Raw genomic sequence first — 25,351 nt, 5'->3', positions numbered from 1 at the left:
CCTGCCGGGCTTGCAGACGGCGAGTTGTTGCTGTGCTGACTGCTCAGAAGTACATGAGATCCTAAAGTCAGCTCCAAGGCAGCCACAGTTTCAGAGGACGCTGTGGAGGCTTGGGGAACAAAAAGGGGCGAGGAGGAAGGATGCAAAGCTTGTGTCTGGAAAAACTCTATGAGATGGATTAACCTGATCAACCTCCCTGCTGCATGGGACCCCAAGCCACTGCCAGTTATGGGCTCACTGAGGGGTCCACAATGATTGCAGCATCTTGCACTGAGCTGCATGTTGTGGATTCAGTTATACTTGTGGACAAAGGTGGAGCAGTGAAAGAAGAGTTTGGCAGAAAATGTGGGCAAAGCAACGAGGTTCCATGAGAATCCTTTGATTAGTACGTCTTTGTTGACTTATGCAGAGTTTGTTCATTGATTCACTGTAAGCGAGAAATCCAGCCAGCCGATTTATGTCAGTAAACACACAAATGTTTGCAGATGATACCACTGCAGTAGGCCCTATCTCAAATAATGATGAGTCACAGTACAGGAAGAGATAGAGAGCTTACTGGAATGGTGTCACGACAACAACCTTTCCCTCAATGTCAGCAAAACAAAAGAGCTGGTCACTGACTTCAGGAAAGGGGGCGGTGTACCTGCACCTGTCTACATCAATGCTGCTGAGGTCGAGAGGGTTGAGAGCTTCAAGTTCCTAGGAGTGAACACCACCAATAGCCAGTCCTGGTCCAACCACGTGGATGCCACGGCCAAGAAAGCTCACCAGTGCCTCTACTTCCTCAGGAGGCTAAAGAAATTTGGCACGTTGCCTTTGACATTCACCAACTTTTATCGATGCACCACAGAAAGCATCCTATCTGGATGCATCACGGCTTGGTATGGCAACTGCTCTGCCTGGGACTGCAAGAAACTGCAGAGAGTTGTGGACACAGCCTAGCACATCACGGAAACCGGCCTCCCTCCACAGACTCCGTCTATGTCTCTCGCTGCCTTGGTAAAACAGCCAGCATAATCAAAGTCCCCACCCACCCAGGTCATTCTCTCTTCTCTCCTCTCCCATCAGGCAGAAGATACAGGAGCCTGAGGGCACATACCACCAGGCTCAAGGACAGCTTCTGTCCCACGGTGATAAGACTATTGAACGGTTCCTTTATATGATGAGATGGACTCATGACCTCACAATCTACCTAGTTTGACCTTGCACTTTATTGTCTACCTGCAATGCACTTTCCTGTAGCTGTGACACTTTACTCTGTATTCTGTTATTGTTTTTACCCTGTACTACCTCAATGCACTGTGTGATGAATTGATCTGTATGAACGGTATGCAAGACAAGTTTTTCCACTGTACCTTGGTATAAGTGACAATAATAATAGTAAACCATTAAACCAAATGGCTGCTGCCCATAGGATGACGAAATTAGAATCACGTCTGTGGTCCGACAAATGTCAAAATGGTACACTGAATTGCACTTAGAAGTGCCCAGATTGCCCTATAAATGATGCTAACCAGATCTGCCATAGGTAAAACAGCTTTGATGGGCAATTCATATAATAAAAGCTTAAGTAAGTCCTTTTCTGGAAGATACTGCATAACCACATGACATCTAGTGGCAAAACTCTGCCATTACATCAAACCATCTGGTTGGTCAGTTCTTAGACACCACGAATCCTCTTGCTGTCAGAGGTTGAGATGAGCAGGGACGGGGGAGCCTGCTCGCATTGATACTTATTCACTGCTGCCTATGGCCCAAACTTGAATTCCCTCCCAAAACATCTCTCCTCTTTTAGGTCTCTCCTTAAAAAGCATCTCCTCAACCTAGCTTTTAATCACTCCACTTATTTACTCCTACAGCTATGTACCAGTCTTTTTTGATTAAGCGTCTTTGATCACACTTGGGAAGGTGGTGGCGAGCTGCCACCTCGAACTGTTGCCGTCCTTCTGCTGCAGGTACTTCCAACAGTGCTGTTGGGAAGGGAGTTCTGAAATTGGAAGTAGACCGTTCTATTTCCAAGTCGGTTGTGTGATTTGGATTGGAACCTGCACGTGCAGATGTTCTCATGGATTGGCTTCCCATCTTTGGTGCTCTACGTCATGTGTTTGGAAGCTCCATTGGAGTACCCTGGGCAAATAATAGCGGTGCATATTATGGACGTACACACTTATGCAATGGTATGGCAGAGGTGATGGAAGTGAAAATTTAGCATGTTGGATGGGATGTCAATATAGAGTGTTGCTTTATCCTGGATGATGTTGACTTTATATCCTTACAAAAAAAAACGTAAATAAAAGGCAGAATATAATTTCCTCACAAATTCTTCCTCTTCCTCGGACAAGTGTGAAGCGATACACTTTGGAAGATCGAACTTGAAGGCAGCATACAAGGTTAATGGCAGGATTCTTAGCAATGTGGAGGAACAGAGGAATCTTGGGGTCCAAATCCATAGATCCTTCAAAGTTGTCGCGCAAGTTGATAGGGTGGTTAAGAAAGTGTATGGTGCACTGGCCTTCATTACGCAGGGGATTGAGTTCAAGAGCCACGAGGTAATGTTGCAGCTCTACAAAACTCCAGTTAGACCACACAGAGTACTGTGTTCAGTTCTGGTCACTTCATTATAGGAAGGATGTGGAAGCTTTAGAGAGGGTGCAGAGGAAATTTACTATGATGCTGCCTGGATTACAGAACGTCTTATGAGGAAAGGTAGAGCACGCCAGGGCTTTTCTCTTTGGAGCAACGGAGGATGAGAGGCGACTTGATAGAGGTGTATAAGATACAATAGGGACATTTAAAGGACTCTTAGATGGGCACATGGATGAGAGAAAAATGGAAGGTTATGGGCTGTGTAGGAGGGAGCGGTTAGATTCATCATAGGTTTATATAGGTCGGCACAACATCGTGGGCCGAAGGGCCTGTACTGTGCTATACTATTCTATGTTCTCTATTTCAACCTGCTGAATCCCAAATGATTTCCTAAAATTTGGAAACGGGATTCCGAATCAACCCCTCTTAGAGCCCAAAATGAGAATTAATAATTCACAGTGCAGTGAAGCAGCTCTTTAATTTCTCCCCACCACTCAGAAAGAAAACAAATCCAGTAGAAAATAAAAACTGAGATAAATATGATTCAACATAAATTAATAACATTACAGGCTAAGACTGTTGGAGAATGCAGCAAGAAAACAATAACCAGCTGTTCATTTTATCTAACTTGCTTACCTGCCCTTTCTCATCAAATGCCATTATTACAACAGCAGCTCCAAATTGTTTAATTAGTTGCGCTTTCTCCAGAAAGTCTTCCTCTCCTTCCTTCAAACTGATACTATTAACAAGGCATTTGCCCTGACAACACCTTAAACCTGCTTCAATCACACTGAAATTAGAAGAATCTATACAAACTGGGACCTGCAAGAGAAAAACAAACAAGTGCTTGCTGTTATTCAAAGATGTTCACCAATATTGTTGGTGATTATGTATTAATACTATTGAATAGAAGTGCTGGTCAACCAGGTGTCTTCTTTGATAATGCTCCTGCTGCATTGCTTTTAGACAATTATTGCACTAACCTTGGCAATATCTGGCTCTGTTGACACAAGGTTACAAAATCTGATCATCGCACTCTTGCCATCTAACATTCCATCATCCATGTTGATATCCAGGATTTGAGCTCCCTTATTTACTTGGATCTTTGCTATATTCAAAGCTTCCTGCAATTAGATTGAAATGACAGAATAGGCCTTTTAACATCATGCAGAAGATAACACAGCTTACTTTCTATCAACTGTGAAGTGCTGATGACTTAGTTCTGTCAAAAGTAGCACATATTCTTTCCAAGAGTAAAACAGTTTTAAGTTGTGTCCTTCAAAAAATCTTTTCCTTGGAAGATAAAGATACAGTCCAATGTAGTGATGGGCACTCGTCATCCTCAGGTAGTCACAATTCCACATTTTCTCGACACAATATCATATCAGGAGCACAAAACCATGCCAGCAGCATCTTTACTCTGACATCTTCTGAACACAAAATCACCTGTTCCTCCTACATCTATAAAAGGTGCACTGCAGAACTCACCAAACCTTCTTGGACACCAGTTCCCAAGAACTGTGACCTTTACCTTTAATGGATTAAAATGCTAAAACTCCCCACTGAACAGCATTCTGAAAGAACCTTCATCACAATTACTGGAGGGATTAAAGAAAGGGCAACTTATACACCTTTCAATACACCTTTCCAATGATGCTTGCATCTTCTGATATTATAAAATAAAAAGGGATTTACAAATAATATTAGCCACTTTGCACTACAATGGACTTTTTTTTGTTCTAATTGTGTCCTCTCTTGTAAAAATTGTGGATAATTTATGTGAATGCTGCTTATCTGATGCTATGTGCCTGTGATGCTGCTGCAAGCAAGTTTTTCATCATTTTCACCTGTGCATATGACATAAACTCGACTTTGACCATATACAAGCCTGAAATGGGATTATTACAGAAACTTCCTCTTGCCACAAAATGTCGAATTCCGAACATTTAACTTTCCCCAGTTTTTGAGGAACTTGTGGATTTACAGAAAATGAAATTTGAAAATGAAACTGCACTTTACCTCATAATTACCTGCCATAATAAGTTTAGCAAACTTTCTAGATCCTGCCACATTACAACGTTCTCCAATGTTGACAAAGTTGGTGTACGGACCAATTCTGAAAGGTTCAAGACCTAAGAAAAACAACAAAGTACAAACACAATGGCTATTTGTCATGCGGCACAACAGAGCATTTTCAGATTGCAGGCCTCAACTTGGGTGAACATTTCAGCACACTGCACTGCATCTAACATTTTCTCCATTTTCCTCAAATAATAGCACTAAAAACCTAAATTAACAGAATGTGTCTCACTATTACACTCCTGTCCTGGGCCCAGCACATAGATGCAATCATAAGGAAAGCACGCCAGCATCTTTACTTCCTTAGGAAGTTCTGCTTGTCACCGAGAACTCTAACAAACTTCTACAGATGTACTGTTGAAAATATCCTGACTGGTTGCATCATGGTCTGGTACAACAATTCGAATGCACAAGAACGCAAGAAGCTGCAGAGAGTAGTGGACACTGCCCAATTCATCACAGGCACATCCCCTCCCCACCACTGGTTGTATCTACAGGAGGTGCTGCCTCAAGAAGGCAACATCCATCATCAAAGACCCCCACCATCCGGGCCATGCCACCTTTTTGCAGCTACCGTCGGGCAGGAGGTACAGAAGCCTGAAGTCCCACATCACCAGGTTCAAGAACAGCAACTTCCCTTCAACCATTCGGTTCTTGAACCAACTGGTAAAACCCTAATCACTACAGTTCAGTAACACGATGACCACTTTGATCACTTTGCACTAAAATTGACTTTTTTTTGTTCTACATATGTTCGTTCTTGTAAAAATTGTGCATAATTTATGTTTTCGTTTTTCTTGTGAATGCTGCTTATATGATGCTGTGCCTGTGATGCTGCTGCAAGCAAGTTTTTCATTGCACTTATGCATACACGTACTTGTGCATATGACAATAAACTTGACTTTTGACTATTTGTGAAATGCGGTGTATTTAAGATGGCAGCTCAAGACCATACTTGTGTCAAAAGCAATCAAGGATAGGCAATAAATGCTGACCTTGCCTGTTAAGGATTCAGGAGTTATGGAATTACGTGAATATAGCAGATGGTAATTCAAATGAGAACCAGTCTTCAGTTCTTAATGTAAATTGCAAGCAGTAATCAGTTTGAAGTTACAAGGACAGTACTGTCTACAGAGTACAGGCTGCTGGCCCACAGCAAGGGGTTGGCTGCTCAGGAGATATGGTTTGCAAAGTGAAGTGACCATCAGATGTTCTCATCTGCATCAGCCAAATGTAAGACCATGGGGGCGTGTTAATTGGCTGACATTAAAAACAGGCAACACTGGCTAAGTTATTTTGCACCATTGTGACAGAGTTCAAGGAAGCTTGCAGACCAGAACATACTGTCACTGAGCACATCAAACACAGTCACAGGCATATTTGACCTATCAATAGTTGGGATATTTGTGTACTCAGAGAGTCAACCCTCGCAAAACTAATTTTGGGTGTTTAGGGTCTCTGTCCTCAGAAGCTTTTAGACCATCCTTGTAAATTACTTTGTTCCAGCAAAGGTGCTTGAACATTCAGGTGTCTCCCATTGTAGATATTTAACTCAATTGAAGCATTGTCAGTCTCAAAATATTGAAGTAAACAATGTCATTGTAGCTATTGAAATTGCATTGAAATCACCTGCTGTCACCCTTGTTATCAAGAGTATAAATGACAGAATGACAGAACCTCAATAGATGTTTTGTGTTTTCTCAATTGGTCACGTTTTCGAGCAAGGACGAAAAAGGTTGACCCTAGGACACAAGTGACACTCCAAGAGGAACACAAATTTAAATGGATCAGCAGATTTACTGTCTTAATCTATTTACCGGACAGCAACAAGAAGTCTTCAAAAACAGGAGGAGGAGGAATTCTTGGCCTACATTTCTGGACTGCTTCTGCTATTGCCCTAAAAATACAACAGAGTGGAAACTTTAAATAGTCAGAATAAATCAAATTACAAATTACTTAAAGCACAGAAATAACCATTTGGCTCAGTGTGTCAGTGTTTATAAGCTTTCTATCAGAGGTTATAAATATCTATTGTTTGACTAGTTTATCAGCTAATTACTGCCTTTCTATTGCAAAGGACTTTATAGCTTCCTTTATTTTTTAAAAAATGATATGCTCACCATTTTAATCTCCCTACAGATACTGAGGAAGTCATCATTTATTATCCAAAAGCAAAAAAATGGCAGATGTTGAAAATCTGAAATAAAGACAGAAAATGCCAGAGATATTGAACAGGTCACACAGCAGCTGCAGAGGGGAACAGTTAATGTTTTAGATGTCCCGATGAAAAGTTCTCAATCTGAAACACTGTTTTCTTTGGAGTGAAGGAGATTAGGGAAGATTTAATTGAAGTATATAAAATTACGGGAAGCCCAAATGGTTGAAAGAGAAAGGATCCGTTTCCCTCAGCAGAGTCAGGTGGAAATGCTGCCTGACCTGTTGAGCATCTTCAGCACTGTCTGTTCATATACATTATTTATTATTTCTGCCGTTCATAACCTGAAAATTGATAATGGATGCAACAAATCATGTAAAAGCAGGTCACACTATGAAAACCTTCCTACAAATATCATGTCCTAGTGAGAGAAAGAATACTGGCTTGTATCCATGTCAATATAGCTTATGAAGAGCTGTCTCCATGCATACTAAATTTTAACACGTTTTCAAATGATTGTTAAATTTAAAATTATTACCGGATGTGAGCTGGAGTTGTTCCACAACAACCTCCCACGATGTTCACCAGCCCATCCATGGCAAATTCCTGCAATACAAGAATGATCAAAAGAAACATATTAGTCCTACAATTAAAGGATCTTTATTCAAGATAACACAGTTCTTCAAACAGGCTGGATGCAAGAAGGGTATTTATCCTGTCTGAGGAGTCTAGAACCAGCAGTCACAGCCCTAGAATAAGGAGTTGGCTACTTAGGACTGAGACGAAGAGAAACTTTTTCCCCATAGAGAGTGGTGACTTGTTGGAATTCTGTAGCCCAGAGGGCTGTGGAGGCTCAGCCACCGAGTTTATTCAGAACAGTGATTGACATATTTCTGGGTATTAAGGGAATCAAGGGATATGGGTATAGTGCAGGTAAGTAATACTGAAGTAGAAGATCAGCCCTGATCTTGATGAATAGTGGAGCAGGCACAAAGGACTAAATGGTCTACTCCCATTTTTTTCCCCACATGCGAATCCAAACAAGTGTGAAATAAGGCACTTCAGTAGAGCAAACAAGGCAGAGAAGACATCATAAAAGGTGTAGTACTTAGTAGTGTAGAGTAACAGAAGGATTTTGGAACGTGAGTCCATGTGTCTCCAAAGCCAAGATCAATATGGGATACTTGCCTTTATTGGTTGAAGCACAGAATACAGGAACAGAGAGGTCATGCTAGAACAGTGTAAAACATTGTGTACAGTTCTTATCAATATGCTACAGAAAGGATGTGATAGTATGAGAGGGTGTACAAGAGATTTATGAAGACATTGCCAGAGCTGGAGGGGAGAGACTGTTTTCTTTAAAATAAAGGAGACTATAGGAAGATTTAATTGGAGGGACAAACAGTATTATAGCAACAGCCCTCATACCAAAAGAAAATTGGAAAGGATCACTGTTTCTTAGGCATACACTTGGCAAGAAAACAGGTGAAATTCAATGCAAACACTGATGAGGTCTTTAACTGTCTGCATTAAATATACATGTTCTTTACATGGACTGAGAATGACATGCCCCCTCCTTGGACTCTCGTTGTCTTGGTGTAGCAGCCAGCATAATCCAAGACCCCACCCACCCGGGACATTCTCTCTTCTCTCCTCTTCCATTGGGTAGAAGATACAGGAGCCTGAGGCCACGTACCACCAGACTTAAGGACAGCTTCTACCCCACTGTGATAAGACTATTGAACAGTCCCTTATACAATGAGATGGACTATGACCTCACGATCTACCTTGTTGTGACCTTGCACCTTATTGCACTGCACTTTCTCTGTAGCTGTGACACTTTACTCTGTACTGTTATTGTTTTTACCTGTACTACATCAATGCAATTTGTACTGACTCAATGTAACTACACTGTGTATTGAATTGACCTGTACGATCGGTTTGTAAGACAAGCTTTTCACTGTACCTCGGTACAAGTGACAATAATAAGCCAATACCAATGGGATGGGAGGGATTTACATGGAACACACATGCAAATATAAGTAACAGCAGGTGGACATTAGATTTCAGATGATGAACAATACCTTGAGGTGTTTTGATGTGATTTCAGGTGTTTCATCATATCCTCCAAATGAATTGGGAAGCCCTTAAGTTAAGCAAAAACACAACAGAGGTACATTAGGCACTTAACAAATTTTTCAGCTGAGTTCCTATATTTGGTAAACTGTGGATAAAATACCATCACTTTTCCAACAGTCTCCATTTACAGTACTTCTCCAGAGGTAGGTAATATTAATTAATGCCAAGATAATTAAAAAAAAGGGAAAACTTAACATGCAGATTGGACAGGCCAGTCGTGCATCTGTTGGAGTTTAGAATACTGAGAGGTGACTTGATTGAAACATACAGGATCCCAAGGGGTTATGACAAGAGTACATGTGGGGAAGATATTCACTATTGTGTGAGAGTACAGAACTAGGGTTCACTATATAAAAATAAGGGGATCAGCCATTTAAGATACAAGTCACATATTTTTTCTCTCCGAAGGTCATTAATCTTTGGAACTCACTTCTTCAAAAGGGCAGTGGAAGCAGATGTTTGAATTTTTTTAAAATGCAAAGGTAAGCAGATACTTGATAAGAGGGTGAAAAGCTACCATGGGTAGACTGGAATGTGGAGTTGACATTACAGTCAGATCAGCCATGATCTTATTAAATAGCAGAGCACACATGAGGGGCCCAATTGAACAACTCTTGTTCCAATTGCTTTGTTTGTAATATGATTATTTTCTGTTTGCGTGACCCAATTGCTCACAAATTGGCTGCAACCATTTAAAACAAAATCACAGTTTGAAAGTAATCCATTGGTTGTAAGATTGCCTAAAAACATAACATGTGTAACTTCTATTTTTCTGTAAATTTCTTCAACTGACTACTTATATATCTCAAGTCTCAGTGGTGAACACAGTGGTGAATTTTCCCTCACTCCACCACACAAGTTCAAAGAGGCCATTACTAACTGAGTAATGGCATCTGGTAGTTCTCTCTCAATGAAGATGGAACTCTCCAAACAGTGAAAAATTAATTGAACCAATGACTAATTGACAGATTCAAAATGAAAGTACCCAATTATGTTAAGAGCTTCTGAGGCAACATACTATGTGTGTTTGCACTGAAATCACTTACGTTTGCTAAATATTTGATGCTGGTTTCTCATACCAAATTAAAAACATGAACTACTAACCTGCATTAGGGTAGCATAATACATAGGCAGTTGTGCATTTTCCAATTGCTTCTATGAATGGTCTCATTTCCACAGCTCCCAAAGCACAATTTAATCCGATGCTAAGAGGAAAATAACACATTAGCATATGGCAATTTATTTATAACTTCCTCAGAAAATAAAAACATCATCAATTTCTGCACTAGGCTGGATGAAATTTTCATTTTCTAGTTTTTACTCCAGCTTTGCTAGAGGGAATTCATAAATAAATGTCAATTTTGCATGATAGTCTGAAACTTCAACAGTCTTGACTGCAGATAATAAGAATGTGATGATCATTGGTATTAATCAAGACTTTGAGTGTTACAGGGGGCCAAGTTTCTAGAAAATGTGCATCTCATGTGATAACCATGGGTTTTGATTATACATTCCAGTAATGTCTAAAGAGCTGTGCAGGATTCTTAAGAAATTGTCTGCACTTTAATAGAATGGACTTTGTTGCTGAAACATTGATTCATTCAAAGAATGCAATAAAGCATATAATTTCTTTTGAAGCTAAACACTAATGGAATCATCTCATCTGAATCATTATAATTGGTAGAAATAATTGTCAACTTCTTCACAGTCAGCAAAACAGGATTATCATCTGCATGAGAAACTGGAAAATCCCGGCACGCAAGATGCAAAGCAAATCTGAGTTGCTATTTAGCTTCACAAATAGCCACAACATGTAGTTAAGTACACGATTTTGAATTCACAGCTGCCACTTCTTGCTATGGAGGATTATATCATACAATGCTATAACTGTACAAGTAGTAATTCATTACTTGTGGAAGAGCTAAAATTGAACCTGTTAACAATTGCTAGTCACCAACCAGAAAGAAAATCAAGGAATCTGTTTAAATGGCTGGGAAGGTTATGGACATTAATAAGCTGCAAATGCTGAAATCTGGGAAGGGTGTAGGGCTGAGAAAGGGAAATCAGTGAAAACTGGCTTTAATAATCACAAATAATGGGAAGTCAACTGATAATTGTTTATGTTTATGCATATAAAAATGGCTAAGAAAGATGACTATTTGCCCATAAATACAGAAAGTGCTTACTGTTGCAGATTTGAAATGACATCAAACAAGTATTTAGAGGACAACAGCACTAACAGCTGGTTGTCAACTGATGGTCTTATAGTTATGCAGGCAATACTTTTCAGCCAAACCTTCAAAACACTCCTTCAAACTTTGCAGATGACAAAAAGAGGCTTAATACAAACAAAACCACTTGTCAAAGTTACCTAAACAAAAAAGTTGAAATTCCTCAAAATGGTGCAAGAATAGATTCAATTTATGGTATTACTGTAGCATAATAGATAATGGATGTTGATACAGTATTGAGAGGTCCCTATTACTCCTTAAAATATGATCCAAATTAACTTGTAAAGAACACTCCTGAATAACATTAAAAATGCATTTGTCAGATTCAATCATGGAGCACAAGTTATATGGTTGCTACACATTCCAGATAGTATAACAGGTGCTAAGGATCATATTATATGTGAAGTATTTGAAGACTAGCACAAACTGCAAAAATAGAGCTCTGGCACCAAACAGAACACGTTCCACCAAATGGCATTACAACTGAGTACTATTGTTGTTGGTGATATTTTTAAACTTTCTTGTGAATGTCAGTGACTTGAAAGGTTATTTCTTTCTGCACAGATTCTGCCTGATCTACTGAGTATTTCCAGCATTTTCAGTTTTTAAGATATCTTTATTAGTCACATGTACATCGAAACATACAGTTAAATGCACCTTCTGCGTAGAGTGTTCAGGGGGCAGCCCACAAGTGTCGCCATGCTTCCGGCGCCAACATAGCATGCCCACAACTTCCTAACCAGTACGTCTTTGGAATATGGGAGGAAACCGGAGCACCCGGAGGAAACCCACGCAGACACGGGGAGAACATACAAACTCCTTATAGACAGCGACAGGAATTGAACCTGGGTCACTGGCGCTGTAATAGCGTTACGCTAACTGCTACACTAATGTGTCTGCCGTCTCAGGGCCAGTTGCTGCCAGTTTACTAGATACAATAAAAAAACATTAAGAATGCAATGCTCTTCTCTCTATGTCACTGATTTGGTTGAGTAAGCTCATTCCATGACAAAAATTACTTTTGTAGTACTTCATCGGATGTGAAATACTTTAAGGTACTGCAGTCACAAAGGTGCTGTATAGATCCAAGTTTCTTTCTTTACTGGCATTCAGTCATCTTACCCAAGTGGTTCTGCGTGGGATACACTGATGACAAATGCCTCTGCTGTCTGACCAGAGAGAGTGCGCCCACTTTTATCTACTATTGTTCCAGAAATCTGTAGCAAATAAAAAACAAACTTTTCAGCTGAAACAAGATCACTGATGGGTGAACAGAAACCAAAAAAAAAATTTTACACTTACAAAAATATGCCTGGGCTCATACTGCTCAGCAAACAACTGCTGAATGGCAAACAAGGCAGCCTAGGAGAAGAACAAATAACATTAGCAAAACAAATTATTATCTTAAATTAGTGGATGTTAACATTGCTTTGCAAGGATGTGATAATCTCCCATGAATCTGGAATTAAGGACTTCATAATATATTCCCCTACCATATACCTAACAAGTTGCTTAGTCGTACTGACCAGAAACCATCCTGTGCTTAGATCAACCGAATCAGCGATTATTACCAACCAGCTAGGTACTCGTGTCAGTTGAGGATGAGGTGAGGTGTCTGGGAGGAGTAATACTCCTGCACATTAATGCCTGTGTCATGGGAAAGTTGCAACACAACCAAACCCCCATAGCTGCTCAGCTGCTCTTGTGGGTTGAAGATGGAGTCTTTTCCCCTTGAGTGTTAAGCTTGGGTGGCCTCCCTAAAGCAGCAGTGAACAGCTAACTAAGATGCAACAGCAGCCTGGAATTATCCAAACTCATGATCCTAATGTTCACAAGCAAAGCAGTCCTGGTACAAGTGCAAGCCTGGGGTTTTGCGGTTATAGAAGGTTACAGATTTCTGGGAGGACTGTCGCGGTGAAGGACAGCAGAACTTAGAAATGGAAGATGAAGTTAGTAAATAAATTAGTCAATACTTTCAGGATTGCTGGGATTTGGTGTGTCTCTTACCTTTGCATTTGCTGTATCAAAGATGGTCTCCACCAAGAGAACGTCAACACCACCATCAAGCAAGCCTCTGGCCTGTTCCTCGTAAGCTTCAACTAACTCATCAAATGCTGCAAAATAGATTTATTAATAGTGAGACTTCAAAATACAAGCATTAGACAACAGTATAAATTTAGAGTTATGCCCTTCAGGATTCAGTCTTCCTATTGGTCTTTCTTTCAAAGACTTGAGCTATTGGAGTCTACAAGACTTTAGATAAGACTTTTGTTAGGCATGTGGAGGAAAAGCCAGGTAAATGGAGCTGAAGTGCAGAACATTTAGGAATGATGGAACAGGCCAGAGAGGTTGAAGAGCTTGCTCACGTTCCACAATCCCTGCAATCCCGGACTTCAAAGTAGCAGTCTGTCCAAGCAACGTCTGTTTTGCTTTACATTATTTCTCTTTCATTAACTACCTGTATTTCACACAAGCTTGAAGTGCTACTTGTCTGAATACACAGGACTGGAAAAGTCCTATTCAGTGCATTGGTCTAACCAAGTTCAAAAACCAAATGCCAAGTGTATTTCTTGCCAAATATCTGCCAATTTTCACAAAATAAAAATCAAACATTGTGTAAATTAGTTACCTTTGACTCTTGCATTATATTTCCTCCTTTGAGTTCCATCCCACAGTCTGCTTCCATCCTCCCAACAGCCCACTACTGCCGTTCTCAGTGCTTTTTAAGGTCTCCAATACCTCGGTAAACACCTCATTCTATCTCTCTGTCCAAATAAATTCTGTAGCCATGATACAAAGCCAGGTGGCCCAAATGAAACCCTAACCTATTCAGCTCAACAACAGCTTTCCTATTACAAAACCGTATGTGGTACAAGCTGCACCTTATGAGTCACTGGGAAAAGCTGAAAACAAAGAAGCCACACTGTTTAGCAAAACTACCAATTTACTCACAAATTAAGCAGCATAATATGTGAATTCCTCTCTTATCCATGCTCAAAATTTACAAAAAAAAAAGATAAAGATCACCACAAAGAAAATCACCAGTAACTGGGACAACTACTTCTGTAACAGAATCTACGGTTTTTAAATCTGTTCTCATTTCTAGAGACAAGTTCTAAACTATTGGCATGGACGTTGCTTTCATACTTATATTTCTGTAGTCTGGTCTCTCCACAGATGGCGATACTGACAATGTTTTGTTGGTTGGTCCCATAGCCCCAGCCACAAATCTTCTGGTACCTGTAACAAACAACATTACAGATGAAAGCCAAAGTATATAGGAAGTCCGAGAAATAATAACTACTACTAGATGAATGTTAGGCACATTTATCCTTCAAGTCAAATTTAGATAAAAGCACAAGTAGACAAGTTGTTCACTCAAACTAACTTACCATTCAGTGAGATTACTTATATTCATTAATGGGATGTGGATGTCACTGGCAGGTCTGCAATTTATAGCTCTCCAACAACTATCAACAGGAAAGTTAGATTGAGCCACCTCCTCGAAGCACTGCAGTCCATGTTCTAAAGGTACTCCTAGAGTGTCATTGGGTTGGGAGTACGAGGATTTAGATCAATGATGATGAAGGAATAGTGATATATTTCAAAATCACCATGGTATGTGACTTGGAAGGAATTCTGCACATGGTGCAGATCCCATGTGCCTGCCTGTGTAATCCCTGTTGTGGTTAGAGGTCACGGGTTTGGGAGGTACTGTCAGACGAGCTTTGGTGAACAACTACAGTGCATTTTGTGGGTGGTACATCCTACAGATTCAACCCATTAAGGATGGTGTACCAATCAGGAAGGCTGTGTTGATCTGTGTGGCGCTACGCTCATCCATGCAAGCACAATATATTGTATCCAGCACCTGATTTAGCTTTCCCACCATCCACAAGGCATGTAGAAATCAGGAGGTCTCTTGATTTGATTATATGTTCTTACATATGGAAAAACAAACATCCCAGATTAAATAAAGTTCACTTTCAGAAAGTTAAAAAGAATGGAGGTTTTGCCTTACCCAATTTTAGGTTTTATTACTGGGCAGTCAATATACGAAATCTTACGTTTTGGTTACACTACATTAATGAGGTTTGTCCAGTATGGGTTTCTTTGGAAGCTAATTCTGTTAAAAAAAATTTCTATTATTTCTCTGCTTGGCTCTTCACTTCCTTTATCATTAAATAAACTAACTGATAATTTGGTAGTTAAACCTGCTTTGAGGATTTGACTACAATTTACAAAATTTAGAAACTAAAGAGCTGGTCATTGACTTCAGGAAAGGGGGCAGTGTACACGCACCTGTCTACATCAATGGTGCTGAGGTTGAGAGGGTTGACAGCTTCAAGTTCCTGGGAGTGAACATCACCAACAGCCTGTCCTGCTCAAATCACATAGATGCCACTGCCAAGAAAGCTCACTAGCGCCTCTACTTCCTCAGGAGGCTAAAGATATTTGGTTTGTCCCCTTTGACTCTCACCAACTTTTACCAATGTACCATAGAAAGCATCCTATCTGGATGTATCACGGCTTGGTACAGCAACTGCTCTGCCCAGGATCGCAAGAAGCTGCAGAGTGTTGTGGACACAGCCCAGCGCATCACGGACACCAGCCTCCCCTCCTCGGACCCTGCCTTTACCTCTCATTGTCTTGATGTAGCAGCCAGCGTAATCAAAGACCCAACCCACCCAGGACATTCTCTCTTCTCTCCTCTTCCATCAGGTAGAAGATACAGGAGCCTGAGGGCACGTGCCACCAGACTTAAGGACAGCTTCTACCCTACTGTGATAAGACTATTGAACGGTTCCCTTATACAATGAGATGGACTATGACCTCACGATCTACCTTGTTGTGACATTGCAGCTTATTGCACTGCACTTTCTCTGTAGCTGTGACACTTTACTCTGTACTGTTATTGTTTTTACCTGTACTACATCAATGCACTCTGTCCTAACTCAATGTAACTGCACTGTGTATTAAATTGACCTGTACGATTGGTTTGTAAGACAAGCTTTTCACTGTACCTTGGTACAAGGGACAATATCAAACCAATACTATGGTTTATTGAGATTTTCTTTGTCTAGTCCCATTTTTGCTAATTGTTTTTTTAAACTTTCTACGACTGATGCAGTTTTTAAAGAGTGGGATAGATTGGGTATTACTTGTTTTCAGGATCTGTTTGTTGGAGGAAATTTCTCTTTGTTTGAACAATTGTCAACTAAATATAGTTTACCAAAAACCCATTTTTTTCGATATTTACAAACCAGAGATTTTCTCTGATCTCAATTACATACATTCCCTACGAGTCCTGATAAGAACTTACTAGATGTAATTTTTAATTTTAAGCCTTTTTATGATGTTTCAATATCTAATATTTATGGTAGGTTATTAGGAACGAGTAAGGTTCCCTTAGACAAAATTAAAAATGCTTGGGAACAAGATTTGCAGATTTTGATTTCTGAGGAAACTTGGAATGAAATTTTTAAATTGGTCAATACTTCATCATTATGCACGCGTCACTCCCTCCTTCAATTTAAAGTGGCCCATAGAGCTCACCTGTCCAAAGACAAGCTATCTCATTTTTATTTGGATATATCTCCTTATTGTGATAAATGCAATAATGGAGAGGCTTCTTTAATCCACATGTTTTGGACATGCCCAAATCTTAAAAAATACTGGATAGAGGTATTTCAAACTTTTTCTGTGTTTTCTAAAATAAATTTTAAGCCTAATCCTTTGATTGCATTATTTGGGATTGTTGGGAAAAAAGATATAATTTTGGAGACTTCCGATTCACACGTATTGGCCTTTATTTCTCTTATAGCCAGGAGGACTGTGTTGCTTAAATGGAAGGAAGTTACTCCGCCTACTCATGTTCAATTGTTACGGGATGTTACGTCATACCTATATTTAGAGAAGATCCATTGTTCAATTTCTGAATCTACTCTCGACTTTCAAACATTGTGGGGACCTTCTTTTGAACTATTTTCAAAACCTTTGATTTGGTGGTTAAAGTACAGATATTGGCTAATATTATTGTGTTTAGGGTTTTTCTTTGTCCTTTTTTTTACCAAACAGCTTCAGTCTTGGCAGTGGGTTTAGATTTTTTTTATAATAAAATTATTCCAATTTAATTGTTATTAATTAACCTATCATTTTTGTTTATCAATATGGGTATTGTGATTTCAAGTATGAATTAACACAATGTATTTTGTAGCATTTTGTCTTTTTTCTGATACATGTAGTCTGTATTTTCTATGTGGAATCAATAAAAATATTGTAAAAGAAAGAAATCAGGAGGTAAGAGCTCAACCAAGAGACTGGAACCTGAAAGCCATTATGATAGGAGAAAGCCGATCAACATCTAAATTACCTGTGCAAAAGAATTTATTTTAGTTCAAAAAAAAAAGCAATTCAGATTTTTCTCTAACAAAAAGAAAAACCAACTAACAAAACCGCTGTTTGCTTGCTAAATTGACAGCATATAGGTAGGCAGGTTACTACACAACTAGAAGTAGATTCTATTTTGTTTATAACCTTTCTTTTACACTTCTTTATGCCAATGTCTTCATACCATCTGCAACACCAAGATTATGACTCGGGATTCTGAAATATCCTCGAGGATTTAAATTAATCTAAAAAGATTAAAGTTCTCCATTTACATGTAAATAGCTTGTAGATTTGTACCATAGTTAGAAGTAACAAAATAGTTAAGTTATTCAATTCCAAAACATTTGTAAGCTTAATCCGTCAGGGTACAATTTAGCTGACAATGCAGTTTTGTTTTTGCTCCAAGTGCAGAACATGTGATTCCTCTCTGCTAAATATTCTTGATGCCACAATACGAAACAAGACAGCCCAGACAGTCTGGATTTGAAGTGGGATAGCAGGCTGGGATGGTAAAGATATTTTCATCTGCTGTTTCATTAAGAATATTTAACTTCTAGAGGTCTTCTTCTGGCAGAGAGAACTGAATCTCTGGAATTCTCTACCCTAGGGAGCTGTGGAGGCTAGATCATTATAAGTATGAAATTTCAGGGAATTGAGAGCAATGAGTATCTCACACAGTATTAATGTGCACAATTAATCACCTCCAAATACACTGAACTTTCCTCAAAAAACAAGAACAGTGTTGGAATTGAAAAGTTGATTGATCATTGCACTTGCATCCAGGGGAAAGCTACTTGCAATGTTTCTCTGTACTTTTAATGCTCAACAACATTTCACGAGTCTGGATTTGGTAATAACCCAATAAAAGGATTAAAATACCATTATATTTTGGTTTGTCAAACTAAAAATTTTTTTTTTTGCAAGTGCCATCCTTCACTGGTACTAAGCAGACTTCTGCAGAGGTCAGAAGCCATAGAGAATAAAAAAAACATAGGAATCATACTATTGCTGTTGTTCTGTTTCATTTGTTATTTGATAATTGACTAAATTATTTGACTACAAGTATTAATCAAATAGGCTAAGAACCAACATGTAAAATATTACAGAACTTGCACAAAAGAAATTTAGCCCAAGCAATCCAAGTGGTAGATGACATCATAACTCTTCCCATTCTTCTTTATCCAATTCTAATAGTATAACCCTCTCCCTCATTATACCCCCTCAGTGTTGCTTCAGCAAATCTGTACTATTCGTTTGAACTACATTAATAAATTTCACCTCCTCATTACTTCTTGGATAAAACTGTTTCTTCTGAATTCCCTTTCTGATTCCATGGTTACTGGCCTCTACTGATAACATCTTATTTTGACAACAAAGATAATGGTGACCTGTTTGTGCTCCCACGTCGTCTGCCACCGTTCTGGCCAGCTCTGCTGAGACTCTGTTTAGTCGATAAGCCTGGAATGGAGAAAATCAACATATGTTGAACAGGAAGTACCTGTATGCCATTATCATAACAAGATGAAAGAGCATTCAATGCACTGTTCTTCATCACATCTCAAAACACTTAACCAATTGATTTAAGTGCAGCTACTGGGATTGTGATTCAGGAAAATATAATATGCTCTGAGATCCCACAAACTAATCAATGCCAGATAATAAGCTTTCATTCACGTTGTTGGTAGAAGGAACATTACACAAAATGGTGGTTGAATTTGGTGTTCTTTATGAACAGTTCTACCCAATTGAGCAGAGAGGTGGAGGCCTGATTTCACATGCCTTCCAAAATGCAAAACTCGACCTTAGTAATGCCGGAATTGTGCATTCAGTTCCATAGTCAGACTTGAACATACAGCTTTCACCGACGGGAAAAAAAATTAATAGGTCCAAATGACAGACACCAATCCCACCATAAAAGCATCTTTCCAAATGAATAAGCCAACCAACTGGAATGCTTTCAAACTACCAGCCCCTCAAGAATATCATTACTATAACCTCCAAGCTCATAGTGAAATTTGAGCCAGCCACTGCAACACTGCAAAATCTGCATCATGTCAGCTGCAGCATCTGACCCGGTATTCATTCATACAGATCAAGATTAACTTAGCTTCATTGAGTTGAACAGATCTAACCTGATAATGGCAATAACATGACTTCTGCAATACATATGGATATTTGCTCTAGGCCACATTGGCTATGAATGTGATATCCTGTATCATCAAATGCACAATAAATGGACAATTCTTTTCAAACCAGAGATGCTGCTCAACTCGCTGAGTTCCTCCAGCAGATTGTTTGTTGCTCCAGATTCCAGCATCTGTAGTCTCTTGTGCCTACAAGAGATATTTACTCTTTTCCTATGCGGCATTCCACGAGGTCCAAGTATTTGTGGAACATCAGCATTATTGAACAGGTAAGGATTTACGGGAAGATAATTTTGAAAAGCAAAATAAAATGTCACCATGAGCAGGATTATGAGGGAGCATGTTGAAGCAACAATCTACAAGTGGAAAAAAATTCTGACCATTTAGTTTTTCTTCCAACCAAGCCAAAAAATTGCACTGTTAGTGCCTCTGAAACAACTTAATTAAAATAAATATCTGGAGGGAGTCAACTCATCACAATAGTCACACAGCACAGAACACAGAAACAGGCCCCTCAGTTCACTGAGTCCATGCCATGCATCTAGTGCCCATGTACACTAATCCCATTTTATTCTCCCCATATTCCCATCAAGTCTCCCCAGATTCTACCATTCCAGGGACAATTTACAGTGGTCAAATAACCTTCCAACCTGCACATTTATGGGATAGAAGAGGAAACCCACCTGGTGGCAGGGAGAACATGCAACCTCCACAAAGACAGGAGGTCAGAAATGAACCAGGGTCACTGGAGCTGTGAGGCAGCGGCTCTACTGGCTATGCCACATGCACCTTCCTCAAATCCAAAATGAAGAGTGCCCTTGGGAGCAAAGATTTTTCAAAGAGATCTCCTCGAGCTCAGGTGTTTGGGGAGTTGAAAAAAAGTTCAGGAAGAGTTTAGCTAAGGTAAGTTGAGTTCCCATTAGTAGACAGGGCATGGATTAGAGGAATGAAAATCAAAAATATCTGCAGATGCTAGAAATCTAAAATAAAACTTAAAACACTGAATATACTCAACAGATCAGGCCACATCTGTGGGCAGAGGAAGAGTTAATGTTTCAGATCAAAGACCCTTTGTCAGAATGGAGACTGAAGTTTGTTAAAGAGTGAGAACATGAACAAAAGAATACAGAAAAAGGCTGCAGGAGTTGTAAAATGCGGAGCTGGAAGACATGTCTGGCAGGTCAGACTGGGTTTGTCCTTCACTCCCAGAGGCCGAAATAGAAAGAAAAGATAAATTATGATACTCTTCATGTGAAACTCTAGCCAACAGCTGATCCTCACTCACATGCTTGCAGAAATTAGCTTCCTTAATGACTTTAAACACAAGTCACATGCAAGGCAAATATTATTGCTATTTTGTACAAATAGCACAAGTTTGTAAATAACAACCATAACTTTGAAAACTCCTACACCACTAATTTGAGACAGCCACAGTACACAAAAAGAGGACTATTCTATAATCAAGCAATAACACGATCTACCTTGTTGTGACCTTGCACCTTATTGCACTGCACTTTCTCTGTAGCTGTGACACTTTACTCTGTACTGTTATTGTTTTTACCTGTACTACATCAATGCACTCTGTACTAACTCAATGTAACTGCACTGTGTAATGAATTGACCTGTACGATCGGTATGCAAGACAAGTTTTTCACTGTACCTCGGTACAAGTGACAATAATAAACCAATACCGTGTCTTGGATGCCTGGCAGAAGAAACATTGAGCAGGTTGAGAATAGCCTTTGCTTTCCATACTCCAGCCCTCCTCTCCTTTCACTGCTCCGGGAGAGCTAAAGTTAACCATATAAACAACATCTCTTTGAAGCAGGGAAGAAAAGCATTTTGAATGAAAAAAAATGATATTCTCTCCCCACATTTTTTTTTTGTCAATGGCATCCAATTTCAGTTATCACAAGATTTCTTACCAAATGCTCCAATCCATAGTCAGCTTGTGCAACTCTCGTACTACTGAAGGTGTTTGTCTCCACAATATCTGCTCCAGCCAGCAAATACTCCTAAATTAGAAACACACTTTGCTGAGAAAAGGAAATAAAATCTTTTATTATTTAAAAAGTAATGGTGTTACACTTTTTAAGTCAACTTTTGGGAAATTACTATTTCTTATTCATTTTTGCTCTACACCTTCTCTACTGCCACATTGAGGCCAGACGCAGGTTGGAGGAACGACACCTCATACTCTGCCTTGGGAGTCTCCAGCCTGATGGCCTTGACATCGATTTCTCTAACTTCTGGTAACCCCAGCCCTTCTTCTCCCCCCCCCACTCCTTATTCCTGTGGCTCCCTTGCCCCACCTCGATGACCTGCCCATCTCCTCTCCCCATCCTTTATTCCATGGTTCACTGCCCTCTCCTTCCGGATTCCTTCTTCTTCAGCCCTTTGCCTCTTCTACCCATCACCTCTTAGCTTATTACATCTTGCACCCCCCCCCCTTCACCTGGTCTCGCCTATCACCTGAACTCACCTATCCCTTGCCTGCATGTGCTGCTCCCCTTCCACCCCCCCCATCTTCTTATTCTGGCTTCAGCCCTCTTCCTTTCCAGTCCTGATGAAGGGTCTCGACCTGAAACGTCCCTCCATGGATGCTGCCTGACCTGCTGAGTTCCTCCAGCACTTTTTGTGTATTGCTCCAGATTTCAGCATCTTTTGTTTTTATAAATCTCACTTTCATTCATTCTCATCATACTACCTTCAATGGCACAGCGAACATTAAAAGCCCATATCTAACCACCCGAGAAGGTGAGCCACTTTCTTGAACCACTGAAATCCTTTCAGTGAAGGTGCACAGCACTGTTGAGCAGGAAATCAAGAATAATGACCCAAGAATGAAAGGTGTATAAGATATCTTTATTAGTCACATGTACATCAAAACACACAGTGAAATGCATCTTTTTGTGTAGTGTTCTGGGGGCAGCCCGCAGTGTCGCCACACTTCCGGCACCAACATAGCATGCCCACAACTCGTAACCTATACATCTTTGGAATGTGGGAGGAAACCGGAGGACCCGGAGGAAACCCACACAGACACGGGGAGAACATACAAACTCCTTACAGACAGCAGCGGGAATTGAACCCGGGTCACTGGCACTGTAATAGTGTTATGCTAACCACACTACCATTGCAGCTTGGAGAGGAATTTGCATATAGTGATGTTCTCATTTACTTGCCCTTTCCCCCACCTCCAACTCTTCTAGATTGTAGAAGTCAGAAGTTTGTGAGATAATGTTGAAAGTGCCTTGTTGAGTTGCTGCAGTGCATTTGATGCACACAAACACGTGTGCTGTACATTAATTTTTCAAGTATTTAAGAATGTTTTAAAATCCCCCTCTGTTCCATTTTCAAACACAGAGGCATATCTGCTTCATTCACTCCAGGACTTTTCAGGCCCTTGGCTCTCACTTCCTTCCCATGATGGTGAATCTCTCCCTCCCTCCATTTCTATCTTTCTTATTGTCAGCCTGTATTCCAAAAAGGGTAATGGCACAAGCACTAGCAAAGAGAAAGAGAGTTGGAGAAGAACGACGGAGACGGACAAACGGAGGAAAAGAAAGTAGCACGGAAAAGTAGACAAAAAAAGTGTTCACCAAAAGTAATGATCCTCCAACTTTGATGCTCGATTCTCAGTGCTGCTTCCCCCTTGTTGTTTTCCAGGCCAAACATCCAGTCCTCCTGGTCGTGGGCAGGCACAGTAGTGTAGCGGTTACCGCAACACTATTACAGTGCCAGCGACCCAGGTTCAATTCCAGCTGCTGTCTGTAAGGAGTTTGTACGTCCTCTCCATGGGTTTCCTCCAGGTGCTCCGGTTTCCTCCCATATTCCAAAGATGTACGGGTTAGGAAGCTGTGGGCATGCTATGTTGGCGCCAAAAGTGTGGCGACACTTTCAGGCTGCCCCCAGAACACTCTCTGCTAAAGATGCATTTCACTGTGTGCTTCGATGCACATGTGACTAATAAAGGTATTCTTATCTTGCTTCTCTGCTCATATCTGCACAAAACCTGCCGATCTGATGAGCTGCAAAACTCAGATCCTGCGGTCTCAGAATGATATTTTCTTTTCCCTTTGGGGAAACCAATCAGGACTGAACGGCAGCAACATAATTGAAGTAGAGAATGTTTATGATTTCTGTCCCCATAAAGATGGGTTAATGGTTTATAACTACTAAAAAGAAGTCTGTCAATTACAATTCCTGTAGCTTCAATCCAAGACGAAGGTGTATGCCATACCTTATGAATTTTGCAGATAACGTCAGATTGTGTTATACTGAGAAGGTCATTATTCCCCTTTAAAGGCTTAGGATGATCTTTGAATTCCTCACCACGATAATCATCTTCGTCAAGTTCACATCGTTGAATCATGGTACCCATCCCTCCATCCAGCACCATGATGCGCTTTTGCAGAATTGTTTTAAGTTCATCTTGAGGACAGTTCCTTACTTCTAGAATTAAGATAATTTATTTTTAAAATCAAGAGCAAGTTAGAATATACATTTTAAAAAAACGCACCAGGTCCTGAACATGAGATAAATGTATTACAGATGTCAAGATGGGGAGGATGTGGTAGTTGATCCTCAGCTGAAGGTGAAATTCAATACAATTTAGCTCAGGGGAGATCAATTAAGGAATGGTCGATGGCAAGGAAATGAAGTTAGTGAGATGGAGGCACTGGGAACTGAGTTCAGAATCTGAATGTATTTCTTGATCTTTCCGATATTTAAGTGAATGAAAGTGCGGCTCTTCCAAAAGTGGATAAGTAGCTGCCAGCACAGTGGAAGAAACTGAAAGACTTGCTGGAGCTGAGATGCCAAATATTCAGTGACTAAAGTATATTTAAGTTAATGGCATTGAACTATCCCCTCAAGAAAGCATATTTATTTATCATTTTATTATGTTTATGGCATCCCACGTCACCGCAGAGACAAAAGATTTCTTTGAAGTTCAGACACCACTGTTAACGCGGCAAACCAATAACCAATTGATGCATACAAAAGGTAATAAAAAAAATACTGAGTTGATAGCTGTGGCAAAAATGGTGATCAGGCGGACTTCCTGCCATTCAAATGCACGTCTAACAGAGTACACTCAAAGTCCTGAGCAAGCAGAGATTAATTTTGCATTTGATCTCACACTAGAGCACTTCCATACTAAAGTGTCAGACCACATCAGAGTTCAAGTTTGTAGTGGAGCCTTTCAATTCAGAATAATAATGTAAACAACTGAAGCAAAATGATACTTGGTGAGTGCATACAAAGCCTTTAAAATAAGATCTGTGTGCAGGATTAAGTACAAAAATTCCTCAGCATTAAAGAGTTTTTACAGTAATTAACAATAAAATGAATAATTAATTGGATTTATCAGAAATTAATTCTACACTTCAACAACTGATAGTCATGATCAGACTTCATCAAAAGATTGTTAATGAAATTTTCATCAGGTCAAAATTGGTGATAAAATGCACAAATTAAGATTACAGCACACTTTTTTCCAAAGCTATCAGTGCCACAATCACAGTAAAAATTACACTTGTGTAATATTTTTAATGATCTCAGGACATACCAAAGTTTTACAGGTAACACATTTTATGTTACAAAATAGAACAGCCAATTTATAA

General features: G+C 39.8%; 1 protein-coding gene across 3 annotated transcripts in view; it reads right to left on the bottom strand.

The window, feature by feature from the left end:
* Positions 1 to 25,351, bottom strand: part of mtr (5-methyltetrahydrofolate-homocysteine methyltransferase) — a 55,050-nt gene that overhangs the window by 27,462 nt on the left and 2,237 nt on the right. Inside the window, exons 2-15 of one of the 3 annotated variants that reach the window (XM_052011305.1) lie at positions 23,968 to 24,179; positions 21,650 to 21,739; positions 18,969 to 19,038; positions 14,338 to 14,430; positions 13,198 to 13,304; positions 12,493 to 12,552; positions 12,313 to 12,407; positions 10,064 to 10,164; positions 8,905 to 8,966; positions 7,359 to 7,426; positions 6,483 to 6,562; positions 4,606 to 4,718; positions 3,570 to 3,710; positions 3,223 to 3,408 (exon numbers count right to left, since the gene is read on the bottom strand). In XM_052011305.1, coding sequence (XP_051867265.1) covers positions 3,223 to 3,408; positions 3,570 to 3,710; positions 4,606 to 4,718; positions 6,483 to 6,562; positions 7,359 to 7,426; positions 8,905 to 8,966; positions 10,064 to 10,164; positions 12,313 to 12,407; positions 12,493 to 12,552; positions 13,198 to 13,304; positions 14,338 to 14,430; positions 18,969 to 19,038; positions 21,650 to 21,739; positions 23,968 to 24,179 — 1,478 coding nt within the window. Of the gene's footprint in view, positions 1 to 3,222; positions 3,409 to 3,569; positions 3,711 to 4,605; positions 4,719 to 6,482; positions 6,563 to 7,358; positions 7,427 to 8,904; positions 8,967 to 10,063; positions 10,165 to 12,312; positions 12,408 to 12,492; positions 12,553 to 13,197; positions 13,305 to 14,337; positions 14,431 to 18,968; positions 19,039 to 21,649; positions 21,740 to 23,967; positions 24,180 to 25,351 lie in introns of those variants that run through there. The other 2 variants (XM_052011306.1, XM_052011307.1) reach the window with 2 other exon arrangements.

Source organism: Pristis pectinata, chromosome 3 (genome assembly GCF_009764475.1).
Source record: "Pristis pectinata isolate sPriPec2 chromosome 3, sPriPec2.1.pri, whole genome shotgun sequence".
Taxonomy (NCBI): domain Eukaryota; kingdom Metazoa; phylum Chordata; class Chondrichthyes; order Rhinopristiformes; family Pristidae; genus Pristis; species Pristis pectinata.
The sequence above is the reverse complement of the archived record's forward strand: the minus strand, read 5'-3'. Positions and strand labels throughout refer to the sequence as shown.